General features: G+C 42.5%; 1 protein-coding gene across 1 annotated transcript in view; it reads left to right on the plus strand.

Annotated features, from left to right (window-relative positions):
- The window catches only part of syt3 (synaptotagmin III), a 41578-nt gene that overhangs the window by 2927 nt on the left and 25023 nt on the right, over positions 1–13628 (plus strand). The window contains exons 2-3 of the mRNA XM_005726263.1: positions 5164–5471; positions 7243–7651. Coding sequence (XP_005726320.1) covers positions 7507–7651 — 145 coding nt within the window. The 5' untranslated portion in view covers positions 5164–5471; positions 7243–7506. The remainder of the gene's footprint in view (positions 1–5163; positions 5472–7242; positions 7652–13628) is intronic.

The raw sequence follows: 13628 nt of genomic DNA on the forward strand, positions 1-13628 counted from the left end.
AAAAAAAAAAAGAAAAAGAGAAAAATATAGAGAGAGTGCATTCAATATTAGATAAATATTTATTACACTATGCCCCAGCCATATGAAATGGGAGTAGTGCTGGGTTGCTTTTACTCAGACTTTGGATGTGGTTTCTCTTCATAGTTTGGATATTTTATGCACCTGAGAGGAGCCCCCAAATCTGTCCTTACTGTGCAAATGTAAGAAATCCCTTCATTAAAAGGGGATGCAAATATAAATGCCTCATCTGCTTTATCACCTGTAAGTCGCAATGAGGATGTAAAGGCTGCAATGAGCCTTTAAAAATGAGTAATTTAGCTGATGCTCTTATCCTAAGTGATTAACGGGAGGGGGCAGCCAGGGGTTTGGCATCTTGGTGAAGGACACCTGTGTAGCTTTGAACTTGCAGTCTCTTTCGTACTGATACAGCCCTGAATTTGGGTTTACATCCATTAAAGCTACTAACGGGTGTCTGGTGCGACTGGCCCTTTTTTCCTGGACAGATTTAGCTCATGATCTGATTGGCTTGCTTCATCTCATCCAGCTCCCATCTCCTTCCCGTTAACGTGATTGGGCAAGACTGATTGCTTTTTTTTCTCCGTGGAGTGATTACGCTGTGACCTTGCGCTGCGTCCTGTCTCCTCTGCCCAGTCGGACAGTGACCTTACTGGTCGACTGGTCTGTGTTGTGGCGTATTCGTTCCCTGTGTGTATTGATCCCAGGCAGAACAGCAGTCAATGGAGCGTCTGTGGGAGGCTTAGTGTTGCTCTGTACAGTAAAGTAGTAGGGCGCATTTCTGGGCATGCTGCTATCTCAGTTGAATGCTCCATCACCATGTTTCTAAAGGCATATTCATCGGCGAATAACCATCTTCTGTAAATATTTTGCTTGTAGTAAATTGCATCGCCCAAAACCTTGATTACCATTGTTGCTGTGTCACCCTCGCCGCCAGCTTCCTGTTTTTTTTCCCTGCCCTTCTCTGCTCCAATTTTTTCCCCTCCCTCTTTATCTGTCTCGCCTCCAATTTAATGTCAGCATCTCTCTTATCCCTCTCTCGCCGTCTCCCTATTCCACTGTCTCTTGCTATACAATCGTTCTTTCTGTCTGTCTCCTCCATTTCTTTTTTGCCTCTCCCTCTTGATGCTTTCACTGGCATTTGAGGCGTACAGTTTTGTGCCAGACAGCCATTTCTCAGATTGAGATATCCCAGGTTTTAAGTCACTCAGACAGATTTGCTATCTTAATGGGCGAGAGTAAGGGTGGGGTTGTTGGAGGAGGGCTTGTGTTGCTTTTTGATTTGCCAATTTTGGATTAATTTCTGTAATAGGTTGCGGTGAGATGGAAAGATAAATGGACTCTGCATTAACTGAGTTTCCTGCACTGATAAAACAATCTTGCTTGCATTATCAGCATAAATCTAACAAAACAGTGCGTGCACAATCAGCTTTCTTGCATGGAAAAAAACATATTTGCAGGTAAAATCAAATTTTCATATTCATCTGGTCATTTTTTAAAAGCGATATCTACTTAACTTTAAAAGTTTCAATTGTCTATTTTTAATTAAAACAAGTGAAATTCGATGCTGGTAGTAACACGGTTTTTGGCAGTAACATGCATCTAATTATCTTTTCAAATTAATGAAGATAATTAGTGAAATTCAAATGGGATAACTTCTCATTACTTTTTGACTTTTGAAGAGCGGTGAGTCACTGTTGACAGAGATCATGGCATGGCATTACTTCCCAGCTCTTTTAATGATAAGAGCACCATCCCTTTGATCACACGAGTCCATGCTGACACTGGGATTGAGATCAATCCAGCAACCCACTGCACTCAAGGTGTCACAGCCTCTCTAATCTAACATGAAAGTAAATATAACTCAACCTGGGCAAGTGAACTGTAAATATCCACATCCATCCACAATCTTTGCCACTGCAAATTCCCAAATGCCCCCCAGAGAGGCTACAATATTAACAGGAAACTGCAGACTATAGAAAAAAAGCAGGTGTTGGTATAATGTATCCAGATGTCTACTGAGCTTAGTATAAAGTCCTTCTAGAAGCACATCTTGCCACTCGGCAGCCATTCTGGCAATGCCTCGAGAGAGGCTCGATATTAATGTTGATGGTTATTGGGATATCAGCAAGGCCTGGGGAACATTTAACCAGACAACCCGATATCACACCAAAACTTGTAATAGACACACAAGTCCGCTGTGTGTATTTCATGCTTTGCCTCTCCAAAACATGAAGTGGACATGTATACAAAAGTTTTATTACCAGCACGAGGACATAGCGAAATATCTCCCTTTGCTGTTACTGCAACTTCCTGCAACTTCTGCATGCAAATCTTTTTCACGCTTTTTAGAATCAAAGCGTGAAATAGACACACTGGACCGGCGTAGCTATTACACGTTTTGCTGTAATACTGGGTTTACCCAGATGAGAAAAGCCTTGAGCTCCAGGGAGATCATCCAATACACTAAGCTATGTTTGTTCAACTCGCAGCAGAGACATGGAGAACTATAAAAACTGCCAAGGTCAAAGTCCAAACTTTCTGAGCCAGTCCCTGCGACAAATCCTCTCCGTCTGATGGCAAAACAAGGCAGACAGAGCAACGTCCCAAGCAAGAAGAGATCCTTAAAAAGCCAGCAACCAACATCAATAATGGACCTGAACACAAAATGAAAATGAAAAAGCGCACCGCCACAAAAGACCTGGTGTCGGGACCTCATCGCAGACATCAAAGTGGCAGGACTAAGAGCGGAATGGGTAGTAAAGGCAGGGTTAGTCAGGATGAGGGCCTAACTAACTTTAACTGGAATATACAAATTACATGCAAAGGCTCAAAGGTCTAATTTATTAAGGGCTCAATCCAGAGTACTAAAGTCAACAGCATCAGTGTTCATTCTTTGGGTACGCTAAATAAATTCTAATGCTAATTCACATTTTGGATGTAGGTAGCAAAAAAACCCCAGAAATTACACTTTCCTACACATTTACTAATTAACCACATACTGATATAATGATTAGATAATCCGATAACACAAATCTGAGATAGTCGTGAACCTCTACAGTGCAAATATGTCACAACAACGACACAGCTGGTTCATTTTTTCCCCCAGTTTAGCTGTTGACTGGTTCTGAGGGGGCAGCAGCATCTTTTCCTTTACTGATTTCTACTTTAGATTTCTGCTTGGGATTCTTTGAGTGCTATGATTTCCTTTTATAATGCATAAAAGTGTAACTAACGTGCATCATTTTTCCTGCTACAAACTGCCCGACACAGCTTCTCAAAAAGCTACGATGCTTTTTTGCTGTTGAAAGAAAGATTCCAGATGGGGTAAAATATCTGCATCTCCTCCAGCTTTGTGATTGTACTGAACAGAGAAACTTGAACAGCATTGTGTTTGCGGCCTGAAAAGCCTGCACTTGAACAGATTAGCTGGGCTTAAATAAATTGATCACTTCGACGGGGCACCTATTTGCTCATTTCTAACTCCACAACTGTATTTTGGCTGTACTAGAGTAGCTTTGCATGACTCACTCCTCAAGCTCCTCCCCCATAAAGGCAACTTTCTTATAAGCCATCTTACTCCTGAGTGGCTGTCTCTCGCAAACAGAAGATTTGAAAAGTGGGTGATTTGGGGGCTTCTCTCCCAATAGCAAAGGCCATGTGCCTACGATGGCCATATTGAAAATATCCACTCTCATTTAGTTTATACACAGAAGAGGCAAAGAAGAGAGCGCTGGCAGGGTGCAGTGGGTGAAGACGAGTATCAGGGGGGTGATTTGTGACAGAAGTATAGCAGCAAGAGTGAAAGGGAAGGTTTACAAGATGTTAGTGAGACAAAAAGACAGGAGGCAGAGATGTAGGTTGCAGAGTTGAACATGCTAAGATTTCACTGGAAGTGACCAGAAAGGACTGACTATGTCAGAGGGAAAGATTATGTCGAGCGCTTTGGAGACAAAGTTAGAGAGGGAAGGCTGAGATGGTTTGGACATGTGCACAGAAGAGATAGTGGACAAAGGATGCTGAATAGAGAGATGCCAGGCAGGCGAAAAAGAGGAAGAGGCTTGTGGATGTGATGAAGAAGGAAATGCAGAGGGTTGATGTGACAAAGGAGGATGGCAGGATTAGGGTGAGATGGAAGCAGATGATTCATTGTGGTGACGCCTAAAAAAAGAAGAAGAAGAGAAGTGTCAGAAACTGAGCGCCTCAAGTAATAGTGAAGAAAACCATGACCGGTTTTCTTTAAGAAGAAAAAATTAACAAAATAAGATGTTGGGGTTTAGTCAAGATACAGTTACAATGTTATAGTTCATGATACTAATTTAACCCTGTTCCTCTTCTTTTCCTAAGATTAATTTTTTTTAGTGTATAGACTGACCGACTTTCATTATGTGACTGAGAGCAAACAAGACAGGGGAAGTGTGTTTCTGTCTTCAAGCAGAGGGACAGAAAACTTGAAAGGGTTTGGAAGCATTTCTTGTTTCTGATCTTGTTCGGAGTGAAAAATGTCTTTGCCTAATGCAGTGATTGATGGAAGGCTGGGAGACAGATGGACACATAAGGAGCACTTTGCTAGGGAGGTGCCACTCAGTGCACAAAGACTGACGCTGACATTTCACAGAACAACATACATCAAATGATCAATAGTCCTTCCCCTGTCTGACGAGGTACCTTGCTTGAGAAATAGGGCCGCTGCTTTGCAAGGACAAAACAGCTCAGTGGAAAAGTGAGCTGACCTCTCACCACGAACATTGTTTTGCCAGTGATTTATTTTCCGACCACACCACTTGTACAAGATAAGGTTTTTGGCCAGGACATGTTCAATCCTGGTGGTTTTTGGAGCAAATCTGTAATATCAGACACAAGTTTGCACACGTTCTTTGGTCAGAGTCCCTGGAGACTCAGACACTGTGAGAAACTGGAGTTTGGGCACTGACCTGTTTTTATTTTGACAGAATGAGATCGGAATTAAAGGCAGCATGCTAAAGAAGGCCTGTTTCCTTTGAATGAAAGGCTCATGAGCAAACACTTAAGGGAGTCAGACTTAATGCATCTAATTATATCTCAATCTGATGTTTGTGGGATTTTTGAGTCCCCTGTTGTCTTCATTCACCTTACTGATTGATTGATTGATTCCTAATGTTCTTCCAGGTTCTGTTGAAAAGAATCTCCACGACTGACAGTGGCAACCAATCCACGCTGATGTGCTGGCAAGGCCAAGGATCCCGATGCATTCCACCAATTCCTGCTGGAGCTAGATGACTAAGAGCTCAGCACAACAGGCTCCCATTTCTGATCTTGGAAACATTAGGAAAATAACAAGATAAAGGTTATGCATGCACTGCAGGCATAACTCCACGCTCCTCAGCCAAATCTGTTTGCAAAGAAAATTTCACACGTAGTGTCTCCACACGGGCTTGCAACATGGCCCACAACCTGAAGAGCTGAGTTCAATAAAGGTAAAACACATAAGTAATATCTTTAATTTAGATTTTTCTTTCAGTTTGACTTTTGGTACACATTTTTTAATCTATGAAAGAAAAAGAAAAAAAGCCAGAAACCAGGCGCACTCTCTTAAAGTGTTTGTGGTTTCAGTATATTTATCTTTTAGAGACTCACTGGAAGAGAGCTCACAATTATCTAAATTACTCTGTAATTACAGTAAAAAGTGTTTTAGTTTGAAACATGACATACGTTTCCAAAATGACTGACCCACTGGTCAGTTTTCGACAACAAACTAATCACGCTATCCCCAGGAGATAATTGACAGCAAGGCCCTGTGCAATTAAGGGCGCACCATATTGAGTGAAGGATCCGGCATTATTCAAAGGCTCCTGTTTAAGGGATAGGAAATAAAACTTGCTCTATTTAGTTCTCTATAAAATACACAGTTTTAGCTGTATATTGCTGCTCATAATTTAATTTCTTCATTTCACCAAGTGGTGTGTAAATGCACAGCCATCCATCCACTGTCTAATCTTAATCAGTTTTTATTTTATGCATTAATGCACCATCATACATCAGAGATGCAGGTTTTTGAATTGAGCACCGAAAACAAGCCACATGGTCCCTCTGCCCTTCTGTCTGGAAGCCGCGATGTCTGTGTTTTCCACTAAGAATTGAAAATTTTGATTTGTCTGACCACAGACGAGTTTTCCAGTTTCCTCAGTCCATCTCAAATAAGCTTCCAGTGAAGACGGGGGTGATCTTCAGTACATGATGGAGCTTTAACCTCCAGTTGTGAATCACTCAGTAACTTGCGTTAGCAGACAGGGATTTCCACGACAGGATCATACCTGTTTTGAATGCAGTGCCACTTGAGGCTCCGAAAGTCACGGGCATCCCTTTGCACACTGAATCTTTTGATGATATTGTATACTGTAGGTGATGGCATTGTCAAAGTCTTCACAATCTTACATTGAGAAATATCATTCTGAGGTTGTTCCACAATTGTAGATCCAGGTTTTTTACAAACATCTTTACTTTTGAGACACTCTAGCTCTCTTAGATGCTCTTTTTATGCCCAGTCATGTTTCTCATCTGTTGCTAATTAACCTAATTAGTTGCTAAATGTTCCTCCAGCAGCATCCTTTTGGTTTGACGTTGACAATAATTGCATCATAGTGTTTTTATTTACATTTTACATGCCATCCCAACTTTTTTGAAACCGGTGTAATAGAAACACAAGGTTAAACTTAGGGTTGACTTAAGAGTTTAATTCATTAATATAGTTGCATATACATTAACATGTCATTTAACTTGTCATTTAACCTTGTGGTGCCTTTATTTGCCCAAGAGCCTTCTGCTACCATGTGCATAGAGGAGGTGGGAGGATGAAATTTGAGCAATGTGTCCTGCCTGTAGGAGCGTTCAAGAAAGTCCACACATGTAAATGTTACGTTTTTGTGTGCAAGTTTTGTCTACCAGATGAAAAAAAATCAGCAGCAGCACGACCAGTAACTAAATACTTAATCACACATCAGAAATTTTAGTTTTGCCCTCAACAAGATCAAATTTTCTCACCCTTTCTTCAGTTTTCTCTAATCAGTCTTCATAGTGTATGCTAAAGCAATATTATAGAGCCAACCATCTATCAGGGAGTTGCTGATGGTTCTGGCATTCATGTTCACACTTAATGGCTAAGGTGACCAGTCTGCCAGAAACTTGATTTGTCTCCTTTTATGTCCTCACATCTCAGGTCGCCACTTTCTCTCATTTTATCTCTTTCAGGGAAAGTGAGAGGGGCGGGTGCTGCTCACTCATTCATGGGCACATCAGTCTGGCCTCTGCGATCCAGCCTGCAGAGCCCCTCGTGTTCTTGCTTTATCACAGCTGTCCCCTCAACTTCCTCTGCCTAATCGCTCTCAGCTCGCACCTTGTAAAAGGTGGACAGCCCAAAACTGTGCTTACCCAAGCGCCGTCCGATAGGTGAGGGCGGCGAGGGCTGCGCTGTCATTGGCTGACTGCTGGTGAGAGTGCGATGCGGATTGGAGGATGTCAGGGGACTGGGATGAAGACCTGTGTAAGAAGGCGCTGGTGTTGGTGGAGGAGCTGTGCTTCAACACGAGGGGTTACAGCCAGAACGAACGCTGCCAGGAGTTCATCTTCCTGAGGAGGGGCAACAGGCCGCTAGATACAGGTAACACACACACCTGGTGCTTCTTACAAACAGTGATTCAATAAAAGATGGATGTAACGTGCGGGTTTGCAAAGTGAAGTCAACGTGGAAATGACTTAAACCTACATGCTCTGGAAAAAAGAGAGAGAAAAAAGGCCCTCAGTTCCCTTCATCAGTGACCTCAATAAACACTTTTTGGATAACCTTATGTGCTCAACCACAAGTTCCACTTACTAAAATTATAAGAGAAGGATTAACCAGAGTATCCAGAGCAGTCAGTGCTGTGTGTTGTGTACTCAGATCCACCCCTTATTTGTCAAAGCAACACAGGAGCAATACTGGAAACCTTTAACACGAATGTGACTCCTCTAACCAGTGGATAACACCACAGCGGCGTTTAAATACAATCTATGCTTATGAATCAAGTTTGGCAGTTCATTGGTGTTTTAATGCTATTTTTCTTTTGTTTTAAACTTATAATTATTTCTATAAAACCTCAGTGAAATCTGCCTTATTCTGGGAACAGACTACATGAAATGAGCCTGATCATGCAGAAGATATAAGGTGTCACTTGGTAACAAAGTGGTTGTCATGTTGTGCATGCAGTCTTTTTTCCCTCTTTTTTTTGCAACAGTAAATAGGCTGATATTTATGTAGAGCTTTTCTGCTTTTCTGATCAGTGTGAACTGCTCTAATACTAAACGGAGGCTTTTAAGGTCTTGGTTCCCTCAATTCTGCAAGCTTGACCGATATAAGCACAGAGATCTCAGTCAGCAGTCAGGAACTTTCTTTCTCTGCAATTTATTGATTTTTCAAGATTCTCCCCTTTTTTTTTAAATTTTGTGTTTTACAAAAATTGCCAGTTAAGCCTACTGCTTCCTGCTTTATGCCAAGTTCAGTCTACACAATACCAGCATGATTACAGCCAAACCTGGAAGGCGTTGGTTAGGAGCTGACTTTGGAAATGAAATTGTTTATTGTTGCACTACAGTTGATTGAAAACCAAAGTTGAATCTGGGAACCCTGTGTTAGGGTTAGGGATGTTAGGATGTTTAGTATGTCTTTGAGTCCTCAAAGGTTCTCGAATTTCACAAAGAGAGATCTGCCAGCAACTGTAAACATTACAGAGCAAAAGAGGAGTGATGTTGCTTTTGTAGCTTAGGGGGGCTGTGAAATCGCGAGCTAGTGCCTCCTTCCTGATGACGTCAAACACACTGTGAATGACAGAATGATTGATCAGGGAGCCACCTATGCTCTGTCTTGTCCTTCAGTCAGAAAAGAGGAAGATTTTATTACTCTGTAATGGCCCGATCTGACATAGCGACCAGAAATTAGGTAGCCTGTGCTCAGCATTAAAGCAACACCTTATTCAAGAAATACCCTTGAAGTATCAAAGACTCATCAAACCCTGCAGTTTGTAATTTACTCCTTCACGCAGAGCAGGAACAGCCTGATTTGAATCAGTTTAAATGTACTGCGAAGAAAATGAGCTTTCACCGTGGACAAAGTAGCAAAACTTTCCAAACATCTGCAGCAGAATAAATAACCCTTCTGCTGCGCGTCCATATGCTCAGTAGATTTCAAAAACTCACAATCTTAGCAAAATATGCCTAAATATCCAGAGACTTGCCATGGCTGATCTGTATGTTCTGATGCTTTTTTTCTCACCCGCCATGAAAACAAACTAAAGTCAGCTTTGATTTTCAATTTAATCTTTTCACAAGGACCACAGCGGCTGGACTCTCTCTGAAGGGAGGAAAATGTGAACTTAGCAGACACCTTTCAAGCCTACAGCGAAGGGAATGGTGATACTATAAAAAGATTTGGGGTATTGCTTTAAGGAACTGCTCTTTTTAATATAGGCATGATTGAAGGTTTAAGTATTCCATTATGGACCAAATGAAGTTTTACACCAAAGGCCTTCTTCTAAAACTGGAACTCTTTTTTTGTAGGTTTTGTCCCGAAAGAGGTAAGAGCAAAAGATTCTTTTTTAGTACTGACTCGTCACAGTGACTTTAAGGTATGATGAGGCGAAATGTTAAGAAGAGTGCTCACATTTAAGGATGGTTAGAGGTACTGTGCACTCACAACAACAGACCATGAAATATTCACGTTCTCGACTGAAGTGGCTACGGTACAAGTCCATCCCATTTCTTTTATGATCCCCAAAAGAGTCTCGGTAGAATTCTGTGATTGTTATCTCAGAGCTGGATTACAAGAATATATATATTTATATCATCACATCCTCTGCCAGAGTGAATAGGTACACCCTGCTGCACTGTGGATGAGAGTATTGTGTGCAGGTTCTTAGTGAGCCATTTGGAAGTGCACTGTGCTGTTATGCAGATTAGCATGGATCTGTGGCTCAGTGTAGATTAGCCTGGATTGCCTGTGTGTTGCCTCCGGAGATTTGGATGGCTCTGAGAAGAAATGTCATGCCATGGTTTTAGGCGCTGGCCCCCACCGCTTACCAGCTGTGATTTTTCGGTGTTTGCTGATGGAAGTCCGCGGTCCCTCGGAGGATCGCGACCGCTGAAAGCTGTCAGTGAATGACTTGTGTAAGCAGCGGAGATGTGTTTGATGTGGAGCAATGTACGACTCCCAGTGGGCTTGCATCAGTCGCTGACTGACAGGAAGTCTCAGTCCCTCTTCACGGCGTACTACAGAGGCCTTCTACCCACACACCTACCCGCCTGCTGACTCGCTTTTTATGCTTTGTGGATTAGCGATGGATCTTTGGCAGGATCAGCGCTCAGGAAGTTACAGCGACTGCCCTAAAGAGAGACAAATGGAGGCGAGTGGCTTGGCCCCCGACAGTCCCTGCACACATTTGATCACAGCCACGTCTTATCAGCGCACCCTGATCTGCCAACTGCACACAACCTACTCCTCTAGCTCCTCGCTTTGTTTTTTTCCCCTCTCCAGATCAATACATTAACCTTTCTCATCCTCAAACTCCTCCCCTCTTTGGGTTTCGCTCTAAATCACTGTCAGCTTGTTTTCCCCAATCTCTCCTTTTCCCTTGCTCTCTCTCTCTCACACTCTCTTTGTATCATTTCCTGTGTGGTTTCGAGCCTTTCACACATGGTGTGGTAATTGTATCAGCTTTATCAACCCCCCACCCCCTCTTCTCTCTAGAAATAAAAAGGAAGAATTGACCCAGTCATCGTATATGTCTGTTGCAACATGCGCACCAATCTGTTTTTAAGCCTTTCTATGTTTGTAGCAGCCCTACATTTTTTTCCCACCCCTCATCACAGCTGTCTTTATTTCTCTTTTGCCTCATTCTTTAACCCCCCCCCCCCTTCCAACATTTCTTCCTTCCTGTCTCCTGATCTCAGTCATCATGTTCTCTCGTGCTTTGCTTTTGCTTTTTTCCTTCCCCCCCATTCGTCGCTCCTCAATTCCCACCTCATCATGTTCTCCACCACCGATCTATGTCCCTTCGCCTATCCTCCACCTCCACGGCCCCCCAATCATATCTTTTGAACAAGTGCTGATTAATGACATACAGGCTGATGAATAATTCACCAAAGAGAAGCTGAGGCAAAGCAGGGGGGAGACAGATAGAAGGTTGGGGTGACGAACAAAGAAAGCGAGAGAGAGCACGCAGAGGCAGACAGCATGGGGAAAAAAATGACAGCGAGGAAAGAGGGGTGTTTGAGGGGATTACATACGAGAGAGTGAAAGAGAACGTGAGGGAGGGCGGATGGAGACAGTAGGCGAACCAAGTTCCAGAAGATGTAGCCCTGGGCTGAAGGATTGGCTTCTGTTGTCTTGTTTTCATTCATTTGCTCTCAGTCTTGTTGTCAGCCGGTTACAGATAAAATGTAATTCTTCTTTGTTTGATTTAAAAGTGCTTATGTCTTTGTCATGCCCATAAAGGCACTCTGAAACAAAGTAAATTAAGACGAAAGGGAGGTTAAGGCCTTTGTGTGAGACTTGTGGAGGTTTGGAAAACATTTCCTTCTGTGGGTGAGACAAAGTTATAGTATGCAAAGGTCGTGCCTGGCCCGCCTGCGGACAGAAAAAACTCTTAATTGGTGACCTCGTGTTCTGGATGCAGCTCAAGAGGGCAAAAGGTAAAAAAATTTTTTACTTATATGCCGCAAGGTGCAGAGGAGTACACAGTCTGGGAAATCTGAACGCTGTGTCTTACTTGGTCTGCTTACAGTGATTGAATATTCATGTTCAGGGCTCTGGGCCTGTAGTTCATTTTGATTCTGATTGGTCCGTTTGTCATGAAAGTCGTCAGACCAAAAGATGCTATTTATAAAAAGACTTCAAATGGTCCGGGATAAGAATAAATACTCATTGTATATTCGGTCTATTTATTAATTAATATTCATATAATATTTATAAGGTATTTACAGATGTATTAATTTATAATGAATTTGCAAGTCAGAGTGTCCAGCATGCGCACATGTGCCCACTCCTCAGCAGAAGTTATAAAGTTTCCCAGCCCAAGAGCTCTGTCAGCGGCTGCTGCTGCTGGAACTGTCCAGCAGTCTGGTGCTGAAATGGCTCTTTTTTTGTATTTTTTATTTTATTCTGCTCACTTTCTACATACAGATGAGTCATACTCCACCCTTCACCATCCCAAACACCCACATCCTCACCCTCACATATCCACACGCAGCAAACCCCCAACCCCACCCTCACTCCGCAGTTACAATCCTCGAGCCATCACACATTAAAAAGCTCATAACCGTGAGGAAATGCAGGATGACACTGCATAGAGACATCACTGTCGGTGTTGGTGTTTTTTTAATTGCTACCCCCACCCAACCACCCCACCGCCTCCTCTCCTTCTCTAAGAACATCCACTCTGCCAGCGTTTGCCCTCATTTTAAGCTCAGGATTCAAATTTGGGATGTGAGCTTGAGGGGATGGCTGCATATTGCTATTTACGCCTACAGCAGGTTCCCTTTCCTGCCTCTGCCGCTCCGTGATGCGTGATTTGTAGATAATGTGGTGATGTTGGGAGCGATGTGCGTGCGTGTGCGCGCGTGTGGATTGTTCATCATGCAGTGGTTTATTGTTGATTTCTCAGACATATGTATGCATAACATGTTAACGTGTAAAATACCAGATGCATGCTGATGAAGACGCTTTTTTTAAAAATGCCTCAGCAGCTATTGGATTACATTTGGTACACACAATCATGTTAGAATTGATCTCGTAAGCATGCTCAAACCACTGCTAAACATAGACTGTATACAAAAATGTGCGCAACCACTGTGATGTTCAGCTGTGCATCCTTGGTCTGAGCATTTTGACCATTGCAATCTTGTTTTTGGTAAACTGGACATGATAAGCGGATGCTGCATTTTACTAAGAAACTTGCAATGTTATGGGGAAATCCTGGCAAAACATGAAACCAGGTAAAAATTTGTAGCCTTTTATGGGTTTATTTAGCTTTTGACTTCAGGAGCAATTAAAGCACTGCAGACTAAGCTTACCTAACCCCAAATCAATAGAGCAAACAGACAAGTGTCCATCCTCCTAACTCATTAAAATATAAAAACTTGTTATTAAACACATGCGCTGCTTGTCTCTACCTTGACTGTTACATTATTAGTATGACTGAAGTTTGCAGCTTGCACATAGGTCCAACAGAGATCACACCATACCCTACTTTGCTGTCTTTTTTATTCCAATGGGGACCATACTGTACCAAATAAAGGTCATGGTGTATACAAATAGACTTGAAGTTTGCAAATGAGGCCATCAACTCCTGAAAAAAGGAGAGAATGAGGGAGCTTTTCATAATAAGGACTTTTTCCACATAGTTTTTCTACAAGCAGAGGATTTGCCCCCTGTTGGCCTATTGCAGGTTTAAGTTACTTCCAAGCTGGCTTCACGGTTCAGATGTCCATCTTTAATATCCAAGCTATGGCCCGTGGCAGCGCTTTCTTTAGCATTGTTAGCATTGTTGTGTTGCAGTGTGGGAGTGGGCTGTGCTTGCAAAGATTTTTTTTCTCGGAGCTCAGATTTA

The sequence above is a fragment of the Pundamilia nyererei genome, unplaced genomic scaffold (assembly GCF_000239375.1).
Source record: "Pundamilia nyererei isolate P.nyererei 1_Seehausen unplaced genomic scaffold, PunNye1.0 scaffold00018, whole genome shotgun sequence".
NCBI lineage: Eukaryota > Metazoa > Chordata > Actinopteri > Cichliformes > Cichlidae > Pundamilia > Pundamilia nyererei.